General features: G+C 40.2%; 1 protein-coding gene across 3 annotated transcripts in view; it reads right to left on the bottom strand.

The window, feature by feature from the left end:
• Positions 1 to 931: 931 nt before the first annotated feature.
• Positions 932 to 24,961, bottom strand: part of CNTN1 (contactin 1) — a 263,071-nt gene continuing 239,041 nt past the window's right edge. For all 3 annotated transcript variants that reach the window (XM_057491253.1, XM_057491252.1, XM_057491251.1), the window contains 4 exons: positions 19,185 to 19,371; positions 16,643 to 16,755; positions 15,700 to 15,856; positions 932 to 3,708 (listed from right to left, as the gene is read on the bottom strand). In XM_057491253.1, coding sequence (XP_057347236.1) covers positions 3,632 to 3,708; positions 15,700 to 15,856; positions 16,643 to 16,755; positions 19,185 to 19,371 — 534 coding nt within the window. In that variant the 3' untranslated portion in view covers positions 932 to 3,631. The remainder of the gene's footprint in view (positions 3,709 to 15,699; positions 15,857 to 16,642; positions 16,756 to 19,184; positions 19,372 to 24,961) is intronic.

Raw genomic sequence — 24,961 nt, 5'->3', positions numbered from 1 at the left:
AAGAAATCAAGTATTAAAATTTAATTAACTTTCCAAGTCACAAGAAGAAAAAAAAATAAAGGAAATCCACATTTTTTTTTAGAGAAGAAACCTTCTGAAATGTGTTTTGGTATGCTGCTTGGATTTTAGATACAAACTAATTAGGGGATATTTTTATTAAACAAAAAATGTACAGTGATTTGGCACTTAAGATACGGAACTAAAAGATAAGAAAGGTCATGAGAAAATTTGCATTTTAGACAAGCCAAGAGAATGGACTCTTTTTTCTTTAAGATATTTAAATGCATATACATGAGGCTGATCTTGTTGATTCAGTTAAAAATAACAGTACATCTAGCTTGCAGTAATCATGAAAATCTGTGATTCTCCAACCTTTTTCCCTGTCAGACACTCCTGAGCAACCTGAAAGGACAGAGATTCTGATCTGGTAAGTCTGTACTGGGGCCCATAGAATCTATTTTATTTTTTCAAACTGTCAGGTAATGCTGATGGGCCACCAGGTTTCAAAGCCAGGAACCTGGAAAACGCTCTCCCAGAAGGAAAACTTTCATTTCCCAAAGTCTGGGGAATTAGAGCTAGGGTCAGTCCAAGGTCAAATACAAAAAGCGAAATATTAGAATGGAAGTGATCTAATCCATAGGGTGAGAAGCAGAGGAAGGGTCCAAAAGAGAGACCAGGACCCAAGGCGGGAGCAAGTCCCAAACAGGAAGGGAGGTCACAATGCTGAGGTGAAATCACAGCCGAACACAGGAAATTATAAGGCTCACAGGAAGCTCTGTGATCCTAAATTTTGGGCTTTGTCTAGCCCAGGACTCAGAGAAGGCTTTCACTGTGCCACGATTCTGTCTGTGGAGTCATGCTTTTGTGAAAATTCTTCTATCATAGTATCGCCTCAATTAGGGTTAAAGTAGTCTCTTATTTATTTCTACTATTTTTTTTTTTTAGCATCTAACAGCTTGCTTTATTTAGTGTCCAGCATTAAATCCAATGATATTCCCTGACATTTCCATAAATTGAAGTTATTGACCCCATGACCTTATTTCAATGTAGGAATGCAAGCAAGCTCGTGCGCATGGGTCCTTAAGTGTGTGCGTGTACGTTTTGTAGAACCCTTCACACGATTTGTTGATTAACAAGTAATATTTATTCTGTGCTATTGAGCTTATAATGAAAACCTTTGAAAATGAATTTTCAACTTTAGGTAAATTGAAAGGACAGTTGTTATTTCTTGGGTAACAGTAAGACATTTATTTCTTTATAATTTGTTTTCATTCATAAAAAGGACAAAGCACAGTCCTATACTACTCCATTGAAAAAATGATAAAAAATAACTAAAAAAATCAATTCAATATTTATCAGTATCAAATAAAACTACTATCACCTTTCCTGAAATACAAAGAAACAACAGATATGTCTCTATCTATATAAAGTCTAATGAAGAATCTTGTGTCTTAAAGCAGATGATACATTAATAAGCTTGACAACAGTTTAAAACTGATGGTCCCAGTCAAATTTGTACAGCTGTATGAGGAAATGAAACCTTGCATTATCAGCATATGAGGAATTTTAACCTACCTATCTCTGTCACAAATTTAAAATTAAACAAACAACCCCCAAAGTCTGTTTTCTTTTTATCTTTCAGAATCATTTCATGCAAAATTGAACCAGTTTTGCTCTTCATTACCATACATTAGAAAACAAAGGGCAAGCATGCATTTGGCAAAAGATTTAGTTGTTGTTGATTATATAAAAATGCCCAACATGGGTCACATAGCAAAAGAAAAAAAAAAACTCAAAGTGAAACAGTGAAACGTAAACATTGGTACAGAAAGATTACAGAGTATTAGTTTCCCTAGAGTATGAAGAGACTTGGTTTCTTTTTCAAAGAACTAAGTATTTTATGAAATTTGGGAATGATCTTAAGACTGTTGACACACTTCTACTGGGAAATCATCCGTTTCACTTATTTTTAAAAAGTTTCATTTTATAACAAAGAGTTGAATGTAAACTAATGACATATTTATTGATATTTTCATAATGAAAGCTCTAAACATTTACACATAGATATATAGTACAAAAATTATACAAATTAAAGAAAGGGGGTTAAAGTAGTAATAGATCTATTTTGCTTCCTGTAAATATTCTTTTTTATGAACCTATAAGGTATCCTTTCTAAAAAGATAAACTCTATCTCTAATCAGCTAGCAAGTTTGTGCTAATAAAATAGGATTATACCTCTTGAAGCATCAGACATTGCACTATTTCATGGGCCAGCTAATCCTTTGTTACTGGATTTCTTTCGCATCCACACTCACGTTTCCATGCACACCGTGGAGAATGAAGAAATGTGTGTCTTCCTTTTCAGAACTTATGAAAACCTAAAGCACCAAATCCTGGGAGAAAACGTTGGGCAGACACATTATTTGGCTCCTCCTGGCCTTCCAGTTTTGCATACTCTTTAAAGTACCATTAGCAACATATTGATTTGGTATTTTTAGCCAGTTTTCAGTATTGCATCAAAGCGGGAAAATGAGTTTAAAACTAAATTAAAAAAAGAATTAACACTGCAGTTTTTTCAACCTACAGGTGATTTCTTGATCCCATACCTTCATTAAAAAAAGATTTTACTTAGAAATGAAGCACACAAAAAAATGATACTAGAACCACCACTAGAAAATTCTGATATTCACGGAACTGTCATTTATTCCTACCTGGGCAAAGACTTGTCACATCTCAGAATGTAATACTCTCTCTACTTTTCAAAATCCATCATTCCACATATGAATAAAGACAGCAATACGATGATACTCTGGATAAGGGCTGTGATTTCTGAGGTTTGAAAATGATTATAAGAAACACATAAAGTAACTTCAGAGTAGAATACAAAAGAAAAAAAAAAGAAAACCAACCTTCATATGGTATGTTCACTTTACTATTCAAAACCTAACTTCAAAGTATTACTGATTATGAAAATCAAATATTTAGAAAATCACTTCTTTCCAAAATAAGAATAGTGAAAATAAGTTCTAGCATGTGGTGTTCAGAATCTTTCCACTCATCAACACAATGATTTAGGAATTGAATTTATGTCAAAATGTTTCGGTTATACTCTATGGTGTTTTTCAAGAAACCTCAAAACATGGATAATAGGGGCCATTCGAAAATATGCAGGACCCAAAACAGAGAAGATAGCACAAGAGACTGTTACTCTTACACGGACCACATACGATCAACATTTCAACCTCTATTACATTTCACAACTTGTTATTAAATGGAAAGCACCTGTGTAGGGTGATTTTTCGTTCATTCTATATCCTATAGTATTGAATTGAACACGGTACCTTGCCCCACTGGATAAATCATGCAACTGCCACAGAATCAGGTTGAGTGGTTTATAAGGCATATTGGAACGAGTTAAAAATCACTTTATATCCCTTTAAAAGTTTATTCCTTTGGAGGAAGGGGTTCCTGAATGCCTCAGTCCTAATGTGGGTTGTAAATCAGTGGGATAGTCGGAGTACGAGTTGTCTGGTTTAGGATAGAGCCGCAGGGATTGGAAGGAACGGTTGTCACCACAGGGATGTAGGGTGTCCTCTGAGCTGGGCTGGGAACAGCGGCGGTCACACCACACTCAGAATCCCAGGGAGACAAGGATGCCGAGGGTGGGCAGCAGGAAGACGAGAAGACTTGGTGACAGGGTGCAGACGCCTACAAAGGAAACCAAAATGGGCACTTTATTTCCCTGGTAACAGCCACGACTTCTCACTTACCCTGTTTTGGGGAGAAGACCAGATTACACAGGCCTGAAAACCAAGTGGCTCCTCTAAAAAACAAAAACAAATCCAAACACATTTCTATTCCTACATGATTGAAGGAGAACAAAAACATCTGATGAATTATGTGTGAGAGCATGTGGATGGTTTATACATGATCCTGTAAACCATTTAAGATAATAAGACCAAAAATGCTTATTTTCCCTATGGTCCAGATTCCAACCAGAAGGTAATAATAGGTCAAGTAACATGAATAAGCAAGAAAACCACAGGTAAGCTGCTAAAAATATAAGATAAAGAGATGCAGTAAAAATACTAGTCATGTTACCTAGGATAATGACATCATAGGTACACTGGATATATTTTGTATCATTTCATACCCGGTTGGTTTGAAGACTTCTAGGTGCTTGTACACAATGACTTGAGAACTGTGTGTTTGATAATAGTCAATCATGTATTCAAATATTTATCTAAGGAACAACTGCCCTGAGATGATGCTGTGAGTTAAAAAGGAAAATGATGTAAGAGGCAATAGATGTATGTTACATCTTAGGCTAATTACATGTAGAAGAGGTCTTCCTGTGGTCAAGGCGGTTAAAGGGTGCAGATCCTGCCCTCACTGGAATTGCTGAGAAAGGGCTGAGAAGTGTGACCAAGAAAGCAGACCCTTCCCTTCCACTCGTCGCACCGTCTTCAGTGAGCACACGGCTGTAAATGACGGGCTAAAAACGAGTCATCAGCGTGTAAATGTAACAGATTTGCGCAGTTGAACATTTAGTTGAAAACTTAAAACAATATTATCTACTGTATCAACAGTGGCTTAAAACAGCCCTTTCTTTGGAATATTCCTTTGATATTCAGGAAAATTCAGGGCATTTCTCTTGCATCTCTGGTCATTAAAAGCATGTTCATGCTCCCTGTACAGTGGAAAAAAGTCTGTGTTTATCTGCATATCTGTGCTTCACTACTGCCCTGTCAGCAGTGTTCAGTGCTGCATGGAAAACTTGAGGAAAAAAAGCGTTATCAGACACAGATAAGGGGGTTCTACGAATTCAGCAGGGTGCTGAGCATCACAAAGCAAGGGCAGAAGAGGGAGGGAAATGAACGTGGTCCTCAAGAAGCGGCTGCCAGACTCATTAATGCAGACGCTGAGCAATAACATGTCACTAACAATGACGCGCATCACGACTGTGACGGCTGCTATTTATTGTCTAGCCACAAGCAGACACTCTGTTGGCCATTTGTAGACATTGTGACATTAGTACAATGGCCCATGATGGTGGATCCTAAGAACCTGATTTTATAGGTTTTGTAATTCCGATTCAGGTAAAATGCCACTGCGGCTGCTGCCGAGAGGGCCCGGCCAGGATGAGACCTCAGATTAACCTGGCTTCAGCGGCTCTGTCTGCCTCCGCCGCCTTCTGCAGACGGCTCTGGAAGGGAACCCGTTCGAGAAATGCACAATGACACTACACCCTCACTTAGTGTGTTAAGGCAAATACACCAAAGGAAAATAAGCAAGGAATGTAGGAAAACAGCACCCAAGCTGTTTCAAGGAACCTTCACATTCTTGTAGTTTATTCCATTTTTCTATACAGATATTTAAAAAAATACGTCACAGCCCACAAATGATTTCACTCTGGTACAGTGACCAATGATAAACCTCAATCACACAGAAGAACAGTAGTCTTCAGTGTCTGATCTGAGTTAAGTGGCCCGTCCTGAAGCCCTTTGCCTGAGAATGACTGTGGGGTCCCTGTGTTGATTTGTCCTTGGACCACAAATTACATCAGTGATGGGGACACATTCACGTATGAGCTTGAATCTGTGGGTCGGCTCAGTTCACACTGTGGCAGCGGAAAGAAATGTAGTCAGTTGTACGCCAGTTTGAAGTTTTGGTGTTAGTATGAAAACCAGACACAATTTCATAATTTGTGGCTTCAATATCAGGATATTTTATTTATTTTAAATAAATGCTTCATGTGTATGTGTGTTATATTTAATTTCTCTGATGACTCAGGCTTATGTAACTGTGGTCTCCATCTTCAATTCTCTCCCACATTCCAAGCACAAATTACAGACCTGACTGAATTACTATTTAAAGTCATTTTAAATGTGGGATCTCTATTTGTGAGGAGTTTTCAATATATGTTGGTTTTATATCTAATGAAATGTATGTCATAATATTGTTGTCAAGCATAATTTTAGTACTTATATGGCATGTAGTAAACACGTATTTTGCTTTTCACTTATCTATTGAATGTCAAACATGAACAAATCATCAATCCTGTGACTCATTTTCCCCTGTCAGAACACACGCAAATGCAATTTAAAGGACTTTGTCTTTTCCACTGGATTTTCTTGATTTTCTTTAACCTACACTGCCCAGATTTATTATTTCCTTCCAGAAGGATTCCTGCTGAAGGAGTTACTTATTGAGAGGGGAAATCTCAATTTAAAGTTAAGAAGTGCTGTAACAATCTGCAGGTTTTATGATATGTAGAGAACCATTGTAGTCAGTTTTTACTACAGATCTCTTCTCTGATGCTTACACTGGGACGCCATGATCCAATCCGAGTTGTCACTGCTTGGCTATTGCTGATGCAGCCATAATCCTAGAATTTTCTCCTCGTGGTGTCCCTTTCATGTTTACGACTGTTCTACTTCTAGATTGTGATCAACTTTAGGACAGACTTATATACAAAGTTGATCTTCAGCTGTGTAGACTAACACCAAGGGCAGCATGTGGCGAGTACTCACCCCGTAACATTATAATAGGAATACTTGTTCTGGCTGTTAAGCTCTGAGCCTTTTCTGATTATAGAGCACAAGGTGGGGGAAGAAAACACATGGGTGGGATGAGAGGCTTTAAGGAAGCAGACGAGGAAACCACTGTGGCCTTCAGGGGAACCTCTGAGATTTCTTTACATTTCATATTCTCTCATGTTGCAACGTCTCTCCAACATTCAGGGCCCTGAAGCCAGGAAGGGGGTCACCCATTCCTGTAGTGCTGTTCCTTGGGAAATTGTTATTTCTTTTCCTATCAGGGAGATATTAAAAATCCACATCGGAAAGGCATTTATTTTACTGCTTGGTCATCTTGTCTTGGTTAAATGTCACTACGGATCCTTTCAAAGTGTTGCTAAATGGCCCAGGGCTCAGGGAAGAGTGTGTTCTGATGACCTGGTTGGCTCCCTGCTGCCCAGGAGCATGCTTACTGTACACTGTCATAGGCACACATCAGTGGGTGTTGGCTGTTGAAATGTGTTGAGTCAATAGGACTCTTGCTGGGATAGCTGCAAATTTAGGGAAGTGAAAGAGTAAAAGTCTGTCAGTCTGGAGCTGAAAGAGTGGAAATCAGCTCAGATAGGAAAAGAACAAAGTCGCCTGTCTTTATTCAGGTTAGTATGATGGACACAGAAAATGCCAGAGAAAACTCAAATGAAGACACTCCCAAGGTCAGGCAGCAGCTGTAACCCCTTCGGTGAGGGGTCACCCCAATGTGTCACCAATGAAACCCAGCCCACACTCCCGCCTATGACTAGGATACCCAGTCGTTCAGCTCCCCTCCCCTCATGCGCCCACAACCCTGGTTAGTCTTTGCTCCTCATGTTCCCACCTCAGAAACAGAAATTAATGCAGAACCAATGAGCTCCCTTCAAACCCTCCTCTGAATTCTTCAGCAGGAGCTCAAACCTTCCATACGGGGCCCGGCCTTCCCCTGAGCGTGTTGCATGGCTGCCCTGGGTAGGTGACAGCATCTGGTCAGTTCCGACTACCCGTCCGACCACAGGTTTGTGCTTAGTCTTCTGTTTAACAGACTGAACAGGCAAATGTGAGGGCCAGCGAGCAGGCTTCTGTCCTGCAGTCGTAAGGGCCGCTGGGAAGGGAAGCGTGGGCAGCTAAGAGTACGCGCTGTGGGGCCAGGCGAGGACAGCCACGTCCAAATCCTGCTTCCCCTTCCTACAGGCTGGGTGATCTTGAGCATGTTCTTTATCTTCTCAAGGCTTAGTTCCTTCCACTACAAACAGGGATGATATGTCTCACGGTTTCAGTGTGAGAATCAAGAGCTCTATCAACGGTTCTTACAGGTATTTTAGCAGCGCAGCCTGTCTTCAGAAGCAACCCTATGTGGAAGCCCATTACTGAATGAGGATGGAGGGGGTGTTTTACTCAAAGACGGGCCCGGGGCAGGAAACTACCTGATTTTTACCTCCTCTCTGCTCATGCTGGTCCCTGTACCCGCCCAAGCCCATCACTTCCTGACACAGGTGGGCTCTGCTTTTCAGTTTGAAAACAGCTGCCTTCTACAAAGCACTTCAGAAAATGTAGAGCTAATAGAAAACTCCCTAAGTGGTAGCAATTCCTACTACGTTTGATGTCTCTTGCTACAGACCTGCACTGTATTTTTGAAAAGTAGTTGGGGAAGAAAGCAGTGCAGAACAACACACGAGCAGGTGTCTGACGCACATCACTCACACCTGAGACGTACACATATCACTGCTCCCCAGTCACAGATGCGGCCTTTCGGAGCACAGTGTTCCTAAAACGTCCTTTCACCTATGAACCCTGGGCAGGCACATGGACCTTCCCTGCGGTAGGACAGCTCACGTGGTATCTCCTCTGGCCGTGGCAGTGGGGATCTCTGGTTTTCTGTAACAGGAACCCAACTGAGAAAAGGCCAGTGTCCTGCTGCGGGACAAGCAGAACCAGAGAACTGGCCCGGTGTCCTCCAGGTCTCTGGCGTCCATCTCTTCTGCCTGTGTATTGCCTCACGTTCACAGACTGACTTCCCTTGCAGATGGACAAGAGTTCCCAGCTCACAAACATATATTCTCAAGAGCCAGGAGGTGATTTACTTTTACCCCAACTCCAGTGAGAAAAACTCCCAAGGAGAGATTCCATTCCCAGTCCAATAGCTGTGGCCGAGTTAGTGGGCTTCTATGATTGAACTGGCTTGGAACAGGTGCCCATCCCTCAGCCCAGCCCTGTGGCCAAGGAGGCAGGGCCGCTAAAGGAAATGTCAACTCTCACCCTCAGGAGGCCTAGCACCTTCTGGCTTTATGGATCCAGAAGCAAAGGGTTCTGGGGAAAAAGGGAGCACATTTCAAATAAAAAGTGCAAATGCACATTGAAAATCACCAAAAACAACAAAGAAAAATCCTTATCCCCCAGATTTGTTGACTATGGGAAGTTTTCTGACAAGGAACATGTCACGAGTAATGTTCTGTCCACAACTTTGGAAAAATGTAATTTTGGTAATTGGAAAAGTATGTGCCAGGTAATTGCTCACCTGAATTATTCACAACTTTACCTTGTCTCCCTCAACTTGTACCTTCTTTCCCAATAGCTTGAGGCTAACCAAGATAAGAAAAGCAAGAGATCTATTTAGCTACTGGATACCTAAAGCATATTTATTTCTGTAGACCAGTCATTGTACTGGAGCCATTTTTATGAGCCATCACTGCAGCCACTCAGGATGGGTGCAGCGTCAGAATCTGTAAGACCAGAAGCTACCCTTTTTTTTTTTTTTTTGGGTGGAGTACACAAATATGTATGGTTATATTTTCTTCAAGATCTGGAATTGGCCCAGCAATGAGTACATAAAGAAAAACAAGCTAAGAAATTTAATAAACTACTGTGGCTGGGTCTATCTAAGGTCAGCATTCTGACCTGATATATTTGTAGAGAAAGTCCTGGTGGGAGTTTGTCATTTTACAAATTCAATCAATCCTAAGGATTTAGTCTGAAAAAAATGATAAAGTAGTGGTTAAGAGCTGAGTTTCTGGAGTTAGCCTAACCAGATGGAAATTCTGGGTCTATCTTTTCCTTGCTGTGCACCCCTCAGCAAATTATTTGTGTCTGTTTCCCCACTGACTTGTGAGGATTAGGTGAGAAAATGGTACTTACTTTCTTAAATTTTGTGGCAGAAAGGGGTAAAGATGAAGGTTAAAGGAGGAAGTGATGTTTCTCATTTTTAGATCCTGTAACATAATGTATGGGTAAAGTTTCTGACAAAGACAACTAAAAAAAAATTCACACAATCCAATTTTTTCATGGAGCTTAATGCTTGGTCAATATGAAGCCATTGAGGCAAAATGAGTATTTTAAAATTTGACCACTGGGACTTTACAAAATATCTGAGACAAAAGAATCTTTGGTTGATTCACTTCTGGAATTTCCTTCCTATCTTTGTCTCTTCTTGCACATTTTCTCGTGCATGATGCCCCCAACTGATCTGGTTCCCAGTCCATTTGTCTTCCTTTCTAAACATTATCAGCAGTGAGAGTACAGAATGGAGCCGAGGTATAAAACTTACAAACTTATAAAGTAGAAAAGATTTTTACTTGCCTAGAAACTGGCATAAAACTTGCAACAGAACTCCTGCAATTCAGTGACGTTCCTGTTAACATTTCACTTAGGCCATATGTCAAAATCATTATTTTTATAAATTATCAAATGCTCATTAAAAATGAAAGGAGGTAGCTTTTTAGAAAGTTGGGTTTGCCTCAAATAGGTTTCTAAGGAAAAGTACAGAGAGAGTTTTTGACTTTAAATAAATCATTATAGCATTTACTACCTGCCGACAATAAAGTATGTGTGTATTCATCCCAGCTGGTCTTAAGGGTTTCTGTGAAATAAAGCAAAAGAGATCAGAAAATAAAATGAATTTGATCTTTACTTACAGCAGACTTTCTCTACAGTTGATTTTTTTTTGTTGGATATCAATTTTATGACAGTGTCTGTGTATATCAGCTGCTTTATTTTGTTTCTGATATTTTTATCTCTCTGTGCGTCTTTGAAATAGCAAAATACTAAGCTATGAGGAGAAGAACAAAGACAGCTGAAGGCCTGTTTCCACTTCAGTTAATAGTTAGTTGTATAAGTTTGGGCAAAAGAGAATATTTGGACTCAAGATGTGGCTCTGAAGCTGGTGTGATCTTTGGTCATTTTACTTGTCAAGAATGTGGGTTTTTCTTCTGGGAAATGGTAGGGTTCAGTGTTATAAGTCTTAAGCTTCCTACTGTGGCCATGAGTCTATGATTCTGAGCAGACCATAACGTATTTAAGAATATCAAGCATCGCACCATAAAATTTGCAAACATATTTGTTATATTTCCCCTTATTTATGGTAATCATAGTTGATAATAGTTTATAAATACAGATTAAAGCTTGAACATGTAAGTGACAGCGGTTTTGATGGGTTTTTCAAACTGGTGAAACCCACTAATCTTGCTGCTCCCACTTGCTTGGCAATTATGAACCTAAATGCCAGGCAAAACCAATTTTTTTTTTTTGGCAGAGGTACGTGGTTTGCTGGCAGCTTATTCTGGCAGTTGTATCCTTTCCTCGCTGTTGACTCTGGCCCTTGCCCAGTCAGAAAATGCTAGATTACCAGGGCTCGCTTCCTCTTTGAGAAAGGAATGGGCATTTCCAATGGAGCGATGACCAATTACTTGCTGGGAAATGTCAAAGTCATTTCTAACTGCCTATTAGCCCATAAACACACGCTCAAATCACCTAACTTTGACATAATTTGACAGCAAGATGAGACAGTATGAGGCCATTTTGAACTGGCTTCCCTACTTGTTTAGAAATGCACAGTGGTGTTTCCACAGGAGCAGGGTCATCAGCCTGAAGAGGCAGAGTCCAGGCCGTCCTCACTTACGTGAGGGGAGTGACCTGTCAGAAGGTACGTCACCTCTCAGAGCCTCCATTTCCTTATCTGTAAAATGGTGAACGTAATACTTACATAGCAGGGTATTTGTGAAAATTAAATGGGGAAAAAAAAAGTTTCAAACGCACAGTGAAAGCCATCTGATAATTGTGAATTTGAAATCTGAAATACAGTTTGCTCATTTGAAAAAAACTCTTATTTAGGAACATTTAATGAGAACACACTGAGCTTGGGATGAGACAGAAGAGACCCAGATATCAGTATTTGGGTCCTATTCCATAAAATGTGCAAGATACATATAATGGATTTCATGGGTTTAGATTTTTCCTCAACTTATACATAAACTTTAACAAATAACATTCAGGTTCTTTATTTGTGATTAACAACCTGAGCCAGCTTATCAGATCATCTTTGCAACCGGCTTTGACAGAGCCTGCCCACCGGGGCGGAGAGCCCTGCCTCCGTGGGACGCGCCGGAGTACCACCAGGACTGGTTTTTCTCACCCTTCATTAAAGTTAGACTGGGGACTTCAGATGCCTATTCTAATTTGCCTTACTCATAAAACAAGCATTCAGTTATTCCCTCCACCATCCCATCCTTGTCTTTCCCCAGGCAGTGTATGAGGCAAAGGCACAGCAAGTGGAGCCAGAGAGGAAGTTCAAGAATGTGTGTATCTGGGGTCCAGGTCAGTGGCTCCTCCTTAGTGCTCGGCTGGGTGCCAACTACACACATCTGTGACTCCAACTTCCTGGACATTTTCAGGAGCGACAGATACACAGCCCATTGGGTTGACTTAGAGATGAAGGCAGGCTGTTCCCTGCATCTCCACCTCCCCCCAAACCCACCTGCTTGTTCAGAGCTTTGCCTCTTTATGCTTTTGGGAGAACAGCCAGCATTTTGGAGTACTGATGATAAAGGGTAGGAGGAAAACTAATTGGTCTTGACAGATAACTTTCCTTACAAGTTTAAGTTTAATCAAAAGAAATCCAGACTAAGGGAAGCAGGCAGTTATGTCTTCCCCACAAAGCCCACTGAGTTCTCTCGGTTCTTCTTTTACATAAACTGAGCCAATGATCTTTTGCTGATTTAATATCACGCTCAAGGTCATGGTGGGACACAATGTGGTGGGACAATGGAACCTAGAGGGCTTACTCCATCATGCAGTGGACGTCATGGCTATTCATTTGCAGAGGGTCTCTTTTGCATAGGCTTCCCTAAAATAGGAGACACATTTCTATGCCTATTTCTAGTACCAGTAGTAGTGGGACAAATCCTTCCGCAGTCCTAGCAGAGGACAGGTATCTTGCCTTTAAGTTTGTCTAGAACATCAGGCCCTGCAAGATGAGAGCTTTGTGGACTGCAGTAAAGCCTCCGTGAATCGGTGCTGTGAACCCCGACGTGAAAGTTGTACTCAGCCCACGAGGCTCTGGGGGACCCTGATGAGCAGCATTCTAGTGACTGGCCTATGTGTGATTCCCACTTCCCGTGTCTGGTTTATCCAAGGACAGACACAGACTGACTTCAATTTCAATTTACCTCTGCTTTTCTTTTTAAATATAATCACCTAACAATGAGGACAACTCTAATATTAATATGCAGAGAGTGATATGAGAGCCATAAAAAGAGGATTTACTTAAGATTACTTCATTTATTCCTAAGTTTTCTGGACACTCTGAGCCCGTGTTTGGATGACATAATATGTCATCAGCAAATATCTGTCCAGCAGATTGTTTTTATTTTTTATAATGTATTTAGTGCCTACTCTGTCCAGGGAACTTTGCAAACATGTTATTCTGCTTAATTCTTACAATACACAGTTGAAGTGTATCTCAATATTCTCATTTACAATGAGAGGACGAAGGCTCAGATTTGCCCATTTAGCACAAGGCAACACTGGGTACTGAACTGAAACTTATTCTAAGCCCAGTGCTATTTTTCTCTACCCCACAGACGGTTCATGAATATCACTTAATATAGCCTGACTTCCTTAATGTAATGAGTTGAGAGTCGGAAATGATTACCGATGTCTAAACACCTCCACAGCTACAACCGTCAAGGCCCCTGCTGGTTTCACGTGGGGATTCAGACACACACCTCTCCCGGAAGCTTCCCCAGGGCACGGCCAGGCCACAGGTTCCATGTGATCTTTCTTGATTCATCTTTGCTTTGGGGCTATAATGAATGAGTGAATCACCTGTCTGAGGTAGTACTTTGATATTAAAGATTTACTTTCCGAATACAATTCTGAATTCACTAGTTCGTCAGACATCTGGCCTTACTGCAGGATACGACGTCAACCATCTGTCAGCAAGGACTGATTGGTGCCTCTCTGGTTTTCCACACGCACACGAAGCTCTGGTAAGAAACTGAGTTCACTGCATCTCTACAACTATTAAGGTCATAACCAGCTGAATCTTCTTTTTGCATTTCCGCAGGAGAAGCGATTTCTCAGTCGCTTTACCGACAGTCTGAAATGTGCAAGGACTTACTGACTGGAACTCAACACCGATGACTCCAAAAGGATTTCTAAGAGTCTGTGCTTCTTCAGCTTCTCATCCAGAAGAAATAAAATGATTCCAACCACTTTGGAAGGTATCTGCAAGAGCTTCTGTTCTGTTTATGTATTTGTCAGAATGCTTTCTCTACAGAAGGCTCATTCTTAGATTGGTGCCAAATCTAAATTTTAAGTTCTTTTCAAATTCTTTTAGGTCGAAAAAGTGGAAGAAATGAAAATTGGCTTTTCTTCACTTGTGCAAGGAGTTTATGAACAGAGCAATTACTCCTTGCCAACCACCAAGAATTCCGGGGAATGCTTTAAGAAACCATGTTGTTCCTGTTGAACAAGTCAAACTCCCACACAGTGAACAGAATATAAATTCTTCTTCCAACATCTGTATTTCTACCAGGACTGCCAGTCTCCTACTTGTAAAAATTTTGGAGCCATTATTGGCTTTCTGTCCTCAAGACTTATGCCTTGTGTCTTTAAGTCTCTTGACAGTGTCATTTATACAGAGGGACTTTTTGGTGAAAATTTGTCTGATAAAATATTATGTATAATTTTAAAGGATATTTATAAAATTTTGAAGGGCATGGGGAAGGTTCATGTAACCTAATTGATAAAAGCAGGATACAGCATGATATATTCAATAGAAACTAAAACATGAAATAATGTATGTAAATAGGGTGACAAAGTAAATTCCACTGAACATTAGTTAGTTTGAGTATTTGGAATATGACTGACTTTCTTTTTCTTTCAGATTTTTATAATTTCCAAGTTTCCTAAAAAGGTATAATAACAATGTCTAAATTAAAGTAGATTCAATGTTAGTAATTTAAATTTACAAGAAAGTCTGAAGCCCCTCATTACATGTTCCTCTCATCACAAATGATTTAAGCAATTTTTAAACAACTTTAAACTTCAATAAGAAAATTCTAGAATGGTACTATTCTCCAACAGTTGATATCTCATAATGTCTGTTCTACAGTTTCTTTGTATAGTTATGGTTTGGCAAAGACTCGGACACTGCACTGAAGGATATTAGTTTAATATACAACATTTTCATGTATTTAGCTATAAATCACAAATTTTTTTTCTAAATAAGTTATTTCCATCTTTGATTTAACATCTAGTATTTCAGAATCTCTCACAATATTCTCAAATTCACTTCTATTTTAATTTTGAATAAACTACATCATGCATACAGGGTGAGAGAAATATCAAAATTTAAACAAGAGAATTCCACAAATCCAATAAAGGGAAGAGATCAATGCCTCAAATATCTATTTTGAATTAGCCAATGCTTTGAGAAATAGAGTTTGAAGGAAAAACATGGATATGCTGAGAGGGATGGCAAGGGAAGGCGCTTTTGTCTGCTGTCTTTTTGTCAGTATATTAATATGTGTAGGACAAGGAAAACGAGGCTAGAAGAATATTTAAAGTAGCCCAGTGAATTTGTTTTTGATATAAAAGGACTTCGAGTATTATTATATAATGGGCTAATATCATGTACCATTTTAATGCATTTGATTGATCTTTTAATTGTGATGTAATGTTCAAATAATCAACAAGTTTGTAGTATGTTGCAAATTGACTTCTGTGATTCCTAAGGAAGGGATTCTCAAGTATCAGGACATCCTTGACATTTCAGATCTACTTAGGGAAACGCTGGGAATCCACATGACCTTTCCTCTTGAGAATCCATATGTCCTTGAGACTTACAAGTACTTAGTTGACATGACGAGCTTACCTGAAATTCTGACTTGAGACACCACACCATCTCCTCCGTCGCTGTGCGCACGGACCTCCACGACATACTCTCCGTCCCTGGGGATCGGGACTTCTATAGAGTGTCTATGCGTTGAATACAGCTTGCCGTCATGCTGGCCATCAGGTCTATAAAGTACCTTAAAAGGCCCAAAGTATGTGTACTTCATAAAGTGGTAATAATGAGCCAATGCCTGAATACTAAAACCAGAATAAAAAATTTCTTATACTCTTATTCATTAAAAAAATCTGAGGAAGCGATGTGTAATCCTAGCTGGAAAATTCATTTGCAGAAATTGACTTCACCTATTTTTAGGGTGATCCAAAGAAATATGCCTCGAGCACCTGAATTTTATTTTTTGAGATGGCCTAAAATAGAGGGCGAGATAGTGCCTTTTATGAAAAAGGTTATAAAATGAGGGTTTTCCAACATATGGAAGAAGTCTAATAAAAGTCTCACAATTAAAATTTTTTTCACATTACTTCCAAAATTTGGCATCCAATGAAAAATGTGATACTGTGTGATATAGCGAATATATGGAAATAATCTTTTTTCCTTTTTTGTTCATTTACAGAAGGTAACTCTATACATCAGAGTTTGCCGCGTGTTGGGCAATACTGCCTTAACCACTGACAAACAAAAAAGTATTATTTCTCCCTTTTTGATGCACGGATTATTCTAACAACTCTCTCCTTGAAAGCAGTATTATATTTGTCTTGCCCACATGATGAAACATTATCCTAGAATTCCCTGAAGACCTTTCTCATCTTGAAAGCTGTCATGGCGCTCTACCAGCGGACTCTGCCACACAGCTGGAACAAGAAAGCTGAATGGGTTTTGCCAAAACAGCAACATGTACAAGAATCAATCGCTCTTTGCAACAGTGAACCTTGTGTGCGGAATAATCTAGTAATCCGTTACATACCTTATATCCTGTCACTGTAGATTCATTTGCTAGCGCGATCACGTGATCCCAGGTGATGACGTAGCGTGAACCGGACCGCACGGAACTGATGATCCTTGGCGGCTGGCTCGGAGCTGCGGAAAGTAGGAATATGCAAACGACAGTCACCAGATCCAACCTCAGTTCTGCAAGTGCTTGGGCTCTGGCATTGTTAATGCTGAGGATAACGATGTGAAGACAACAGCAGTCAATTTGGGTGAGTGCTCGCTCTACACCAGGCACTGTGCTAGGCACCTATATCCATGGGTTCACTAAATGCTCCCTATGGCCCTGTGAGGTAGGTGATATCCCTACCTTTTCCGCTCTTCTCATCACCCTTCACTTGTGTTTCCTTCGCCCCAAGTCTTTTGAAATTGTGGTTTTCAGGGTCGTCAGTCACCTCCAACTGGCCAAATCTAATGTCACTTTTTTATTCCTTTCAAACTTTGTATCTTTGCAGCATTCCAAAGAGTTGACACTCTAATCCTTTCTTGCACCTCATTCTTTTCTTAAATTAATGATCTTTTACCATCTGGGTTTTCCTCCTACCTCTTGGACTGCTCCTTCTCATGAGCCACCCTTTGTGGGCTCCATGTCTTCTGCCCCATTTCTGATGTTGGAATGACCTAGGACTTGATCCCAAACACCCTTTTCCCTCTGCCTGTGAATCTTCCCTGAATCTTATACCTGGGCCGCCTGAGCCTTAAGTGCTTGCAGGTCTGGCTCAAGGTCTAATCATTCTCTTGACCTTTAGATGTGTGTGTCCAGCTGCCTGTCTCTACATGCACATCTAAAGGCTCTCAAATGCAATCAAGATGGAACATTTGCTATGTACCCCCAAACCTGCCCCTCTGTGAGTCTCAGAACCCAAAGTTTCTCAAGCAAATATCTAGTTTTGGGTTTGGTCTTCTGTTCATCACCAACATCCAAATTAGCAGCGAGTTGTCAACTCTGTGTACAGTAATTTTCCACTTCTCTCTGTCTCCATAATCACTTAATTCCGGCTCCCATCGTGGCTTTCTTCTGCTACTCAAAGTCTCCTAATCGGCTGGCCTGCTTTTATTCTTACTCCACTGCATGCGCTGTCCATCCAGAAGCCAGAATGTTGTTGTTTTTTTTTTAATATAAATTAGATTTCACTCTCTGCTGCAAAAATCTCCCAATGGCTGTTAGCACACTCACAAAAAACTCCAGCTCCTCACCATGACCCACAACAACTCCTTACTATGACCCACAACTGCACAGCCCTTCACATTTCAACCCCAGCACACTTGCCTCCTCCACCCCACAGAACCGACGCCCTGGCCCCCCTGGCCTTTCTGTGCTTCCGAACCAAACCCTTCCCACCTTAAGGCTTCATACAGGTCATTTCCTCCCCCCTGTAATACTCTGCTCCTGCCAGTCACCCCACAGCGGGTCCTCCCCACCACTCCTTTCCTACCCTCAAGTGGCACCTTCTCAAAGTGGCCTTTCCTGACCACCCAACTGGAATTTGGCTCCCACGAGTCACTCCACTTTATTACCTGTGTATTCACCTTATTGCCCTGTCCCTTGATATTATCACACTTATTTATTTGCCAGACGTTTTTTGTTTTCCTTTGTTTTGTTTTCTTGTCTCCTTCCATTAGCTTATAAATCCGATGACTAGAAGATCCTAGCATACTTTTGATGACTGAGTAAGTGGAAAGAAGAACAAAGGAATACATGCTCTGTTTACAAATCAGAACACTGAGGTTTAAAGATGGAGGTAGTTTGTCTATTGTCACACCTTTAGTAAGTGGCAAAGACGGATCTGAAACTCATGTCTGATGTCCAAGTCTGGTTCTTACCAATGTGTTTTATCTCATTAGGAGTTTATTTTTCCCCAGTGAATCTCATACATTTTCAAACCCTAATGGTAGTTTTGTCTTCAAGTTCTTGCAAAACTCCTTAGAGTCCTTAATATAAATTATACTCTTCTATATTTTTCAACTTGGATTCAGGAGGAAGATATCAAAGTGAAGCCAGAGAAATGAGAATGACCAGCAAACCTGAGCAGGGTAAGTGATCTTGTTAGATAAACAATGAGAATATATGGTAATTAGAGAGTAAGCATAATGTTACAACATGAAACTTGAACTTGCACTGTGCAATGAAGAGCATAGAAAATTAGCAGGTTTTAATTTTCTTAGGCTGTTGATGCATTCCTAGGAAAACAACATTAAAAATAACAGAATAAATACAAAGTATGTTATCTAATAATGCCAAATTTGGGGGGAGGGGAGTCTTTACAAAGGGACGCTCTGATTTTATTTCTATAGTGGAACGTGAAATGTACAAAGGCATTCTCCACATTTTTTTAATCATCTACAATTAACTCTTTTAAAAGATTTAAAAAATCTTGTATGATTGCAAAGGACAGAATTAAAAACTCACTGTGCTAAGACTGCTAGGTGGTAATTTCTCTCGATTGTGCACACCTCATGATTGAATTGAATCGATCGGCAATTTTTAAGACGTCTACGATGTAAATGCAGAGACTCACGTGCTTTCTTGGTGAAGGTCTCAATCATGTCACTGGGGGGTCCACACCCTGCACTGTTGCAGGCCCTGACTTCCACAAAATACTGCGTGTCGGGCAGGAGGTTCTCCATTCTGGCCGAGTACTCCTGGCTGGTGACCTGGACTCTGTGTGCAGCCGCTTCTTTGTCGTGAGCAGCCCAGTACCGAATCTGCAAGCAGTCAAGTTGGGTGACGTTTCGTTGTGATTCAGACACTTCAGATGTGAAAAGCCCTTTCCAATTGGCTCTGACCCCCCCCCCCCCCGATGTGGGCTGAGCATCAGAGTCTCAACCGTTACCTAATGTCAGCACACTTCTGTCAGTCTTGGAATATGGCAAGGCACACAACACAGAGCTGATTAAACATGGCAAAAGCAAATCAAGGCTTGCCTCATTGCCTGAAATAATCTCCCACTGCCCAAGAAAAGAGAACAACAAAAAATACTCTGCGTAAAATGTGCCTTCAAAATTGGTCTCTGAAAGTATTTGCCACAATCATTTCTAACATTTATTTCTGGCTTTATTTATGTTTATGTGATTTCAAATTTGTTATTAACCATTGACAAAGCAGTCTGATGGGAATACAACCTTATTTGACAAAAACATTCATTTATGTGGCCTAAAACATGCTAGCTCGTTTCACAAGTATGTATGTAAAATGATTTCCTTTGAACCTACAGAGGACCCAGATATCAAAGAAATATTATGCCTACTAAGTTGATTAGTTGTAGAAATTATTTATCTTTAAAATAAATTTATTTTTAAAATTTTTATCCATGTTGTGAGCAGAAATGATTACTTTTAGCAACTGATGTATCAATGACAGCCTTCCTTATCTCTTAATGTGAATTATAATTTTTAGCCTTCAAATACAGAGGTTTTATTGGCAAGAAATCTAGAATTATATCTAAGGTATAAATAAAAAGGGAACAATTGCTTATAATATTATAAATATACTGGTATTTTGCATATTTTAGATGCCCTGTCTATAAGGTAATGGGAATTTAATTTCACAATTAACCAAAGTGCTTAGATAATATCCCAGGTTTATATAATGAACTTTTCATTTACATAAAACACATATGACACCATTATAAAATGGAACTAGATGGCTCCAATTTACTTGGTAACGAAGTAAGGTTTCTATGCAGAATGACCACATTTCAGAACAAAGAAAAGCTAGTCACTAATTGCTTATTGGTCTCCTTGGCAATGTTTTTATTTTGTTTACTGTACTCATTTTCCTGGTGTCAGTGATACATTTCCTAATGACTTTGATAGAGTCTTTGGCATTCCTGTCGTCTAACCAAAAGGACGGCCTCAGAACCAAGGAAGTGGAACCGCACCAAGAAGCTCCGCAGGCAGACGTCACTCGGCAAAGGAGGGACTTTCTAGGGACGGGAGCCTCCTGGAGAAGGCCTGAGCTCCTTCTGGATACAGTCAGGCGGTTCCTCCACTTGAAAAGGAAGGTGACGGCCAACATTTTAGTAGGACCTGGAACTGGGTAATACATAGGAAATCTTCCACTGCTTGACTAAAGGGAAATAAAGGGAACCTTTATATGGCAACGAATGCCAGGCACTGAAGTTGGATCGTCCACATAGGTTACCTTCACAACAGTCTCAGAATGGTAATACTTACCCCATTTTACAGCAATCAAAGCACTATGTCTGTGCTTGTTGACAGAAGTAAACTGCATTTTAAAGCTTTCATTCCATTATAACAACTTTCTATCCAGTTTAAAGAGGAGACGCTTTTTCACTAGACTGACATAATAAAGGCCATTTCTAAGAGACACCATGTATTAAAATGAGGAATTAAAGTGACAACATTTTTCTGCAATCTCACCCCAAATTCCACGAGGTGTTTTGGCAATACAAAAGGAAAGAACAGTGTACTCTTTGCACCCATGTCCCAAAAGACCAAGAACTCCATTCATCTGACTTTGAATGGGATCTGGGTGGTCACAGAGTCTCTGTTAAAATTCACAATAAATGAAAGCAGTGATTTAGCTATGCCCTGTATAACCAGGGCACAGAGTTATTGATGAAAAGTGACTTTATTTAATTATCTGTCTTCCTGTAACTTAAAGCCTAGGTTTACATATAACTTACAATGTTTTCAAAGAATGCTAAAATAAATAATAGGTGGAGATACATGAAATATGGCATCATTCTTTTTTATCTGAACCAGCCACTGGCCATGTGCTTAGAGTTAATTTCCAAACAGATGACAAACTTGAGCCATTGCTCCTGGATTCTCTCACTGGGCTTCCCACTGCAGGGACGCACCAACATTAATTTGTGAGAAAATTGCATAGAAGGAAGGGTGCAACCCGTACTTGCGGAGCAGAACAAATGTATTGCTTTTGATTAATCACTAGAGCAGATCAAAGAGAGCCCGGATGAGTCAGTGGGAATGGACTGTCCCTAGCAGAAAAATAAGTAAATAAAGCAGATCCCTTTTTATGGACAGTAAACCATGAATTCATATTCATATGCCACAGCACCATCAGTGTATTTGTTTCTGTTTAATGCTGTGGCATATTATGATTTTCACTCTTTATCTACATGTTTCTAAAATCTCCACAGCATCTGTTATCTAATGTTAACCTTTCATAGGGCTTATTGAAATAGTACAGAATTGCCTCACTGTCTCTACTCCTACTAGATTTTAAACTCTTTGAGGACTGGTATCCATTATCTGTGAACACTGTGTGTGTAGGACTGTGCCTGATGGATGGCACTCATTTATTCATTGAACAAATATTTATCAGAGAGCCACTTTGTGCCTGTTACTATGCTACAACTGGGGGTGCAGCAGAGAGCCCGGCGCACGTGTCCTTTGCCTTCTTAGACCTTATTAAAATAAAGACATAAGGGAAGAAATCAAAATAGGTAAGTTCACACAAAATCTCTAATATCTTTGATAGATCTACATGTATAATTTTGCTCCAAGAATATTCTACCCTGTATAAAAAAAGTATTAGGAAGCTAAAAAGAAAAACTTTAACAGAAAGGGTAACCAGTATTTTTAATAAAGGGTAATTATACTTTCCATAAATTTATGGGTTACAATAATGCCACTTTTGTACAAAGTTAAGAGTTACATCTCTTCGAAAATTTTAAGACATTTTTAGGGAGATCCACTCTTTAACCTCATTTTCTCCAAAAAGGCTGAGAATAAAGCAGCTCTGGAAGTGTTAGAAGGTGTTTGGCACTTTTAAAAATCAGGCTTGCACCATCTGATTATTTTTATTTCAGTAAACTTCTGTATCAAATTTCCAAGTTCTCTCCTATCAATTCTGATTTTTCTGACAGGAACAACAACAAAAAGAAGTCATGTGACAAGTGAATGCTCTTTTGTTAAGGATATTAACAGTCTTAAGGAAAAACATGTATATGTGGTTATTTCAGTGAAAAAAAAGTGAGGCTCAGACACAGAAAAGCTCCACCTCTAAAAAGACATTGTATCACAATTCCATTCAAGCATGAGTGCAGCCCATGGTCTAGGCATAGCACTCATATAAATCCTGGGAAATCTGTATGCTTAAGCTCCTGGGGGCTCAACCTTTACCCCAGCCCCTGGCACAGGGACCGATCGATGCCAGCAGGCTTCAACCAGCTTCTCCTAAGTACTACCGAGCGTGTCCCCTGTCCTGGGGCTGCCACCACCTCACTCCCTGGCTGGGGCCGCCCGCCATGCTGCAGTGAAGGAACTCGCGTCGCCTTCCGGGGAACTGGGAGGGGAGGTGATGCTCTGGGGGTCTCCCTTAGCCAACGGGGAGCAGGAGTGGAGGGATGCTTCCCCTTTCACCCCAGGCAGGGCAGTTCTGAGCCCCAGTCCTCCGGCTCCTTCAGGTCCCAAGAGATGGAGCACCAGTTGCCTACAGTTGTTGTCAATGAGATTAAGCCTCTTTGCACCCAAACTTCCCGTTTTCCTGTTCAATCTGCTTTCTCCTTATATCTGCTCCCTGGGATCATGTTTAAAACAAACAGACAGACAAGTAGAACAAGAAAAAGCACCGTCTTTTCCCACACCTGCATGCCAGGCTCTGCTTTGGGGAGATGAAGACAGATGCTTCCTCCAAAATAAGGAAACGAAGCACTTCCTAAATATCAAGTTTATGCTCACCATAATAACTTTGCCTTTAAGAACACTTGAGTCAACTATTTGGAATGGATAATCTTTTAAGATAACTGTGAAATCGATCATCTGCATTAATTCCCAATTCGGCTGCTAAGAGTTTTGCATTCATTATTCTGATAGCATATTGTGCTCATTTTCATTCATTTAAACGAATGCTTTTACCTGCCAGGTGAGGGAGCTGGGCCTCCTGTGGGTTCCTGGGCAGGAGCCCAGTGTCAGAATTTGCCCTGACAGGAAGGAGTCCTTGCTCTCTCCCAGCCCCCTCACTGCAGGACAGCAGCGAGCGAGGGCTGGGAGCCCGGAGCTCTTCAGGCAAGAGAAAACTAACCGGCAGAACGGAAGCATTCTACTGAGAGACATTTTCAAACCCCAAGGGAAGAGAGAATTATTTTTAAACTCAGCTGCCCACAGTTCTCACTTGAAATGTCAGGAAATTAGCTTTGAGGTGGTGGCCGATCACACAGGACTCAGACTTCTCCAGCTTTGTATTTTATTTTTTTAATGCGCTGCTTTTTCCCATCTATGTCTTTATAACCTAGACCCGCAGTGCATTTTCAGAGGATGTGCAGTGGCTCTTAGTTTTCTCAGTCATCTATCCTGGTAAACCACTGGCTTCTAGCTCCATATTTTACAATAGAGACAATAGCCACATTATAGTCAGTAAAGATTACCCCCCATACAGGAGCATTTTCTTACAGGAGAATAAACGTTATGAATGTTCTCTTTTAAGCTTTCATACTTGTCTCTTTGATAGCCAACTCTCTGTGCAAAAGACTTAAGGGTTTTTAAAAAAGAATCCAAAGAAACAATAATTTCGTGATTTACTTCCAGCATTTTTAATTGAGCCTTCTTTGGAGAGGCAAGACATAGGTTCAAATCTGGTTATGCCAGATATGTTTCTAAACCTCAAATCCTTCATCTTTAGAATAGGGATAATAATAGTGTCTGTCCCCTAGGACCGTGTGGATCCAATACAAGAGGCTCAAGGAAGTGCTCGGCACATGGGGCCACCAAACACCACTGTTCTTGTCGTCATTAGTATCGTCATCCTCAGCCTCATCACCATTGTTGTCTCCAAATGTCCAGTGACACAGAACAGGGAAAAACATTAAACACTTTTATTTCATTTCTTCCACCCAACAGTACTATGAGGGGTGGGTACCTCTGCAGCTTTACAGGTGAGGAAACTGAGGCTCAAAAAGTTCAAATACATTTTCTACCAAATTCCCTACTGACCCAGCGAAGATGTCAACCAATGGACGCTCAGCTTGTAATTTTTTTACTTAATGTGGAGTTACAAAAAAGTCAGAAATCTGTGAAACTGAACCCCTCATTGGCTAACACTTTTTCCTTGAAATTCTCAGTTTGAGACAGTTTTATCTGCTAAAGATTGTATTTTGCTATTCATTTGAGAATCCTTAACTGAAGTTACTTCCCAATCAAAAAGGCTTATATTCTGCTTATTGGAAATTATTCATTAGTCAATATATAATTCCTACGCAAAGACAACATATAATTCTCCGGGATGTTTTTAAAAAAGTAAATGTACATGTAGCACTTTGGCTCAACGAGTGAGTTTTATATTAAATGACCTTTATTCTCTTTTTCATTT

Source organism: Manis pentadactyla, chromosome 14 (assembly GCF_030020395.1).
Source record: "Manis pentadactyla isolate mManPen7 chromosome 14, mManPen7.hap1, whole genome shotgun sequence".
In the NCBI taxonomy this organism is placed as follows: Eukaryota; Metazoa; Chordata; class Mammalia; order Pholidota; family Manidae; genus Manis; species Manis pentadactyla.
This window is presented reverse-complemented; position numbering and strand designations above follow the sequence as displayed.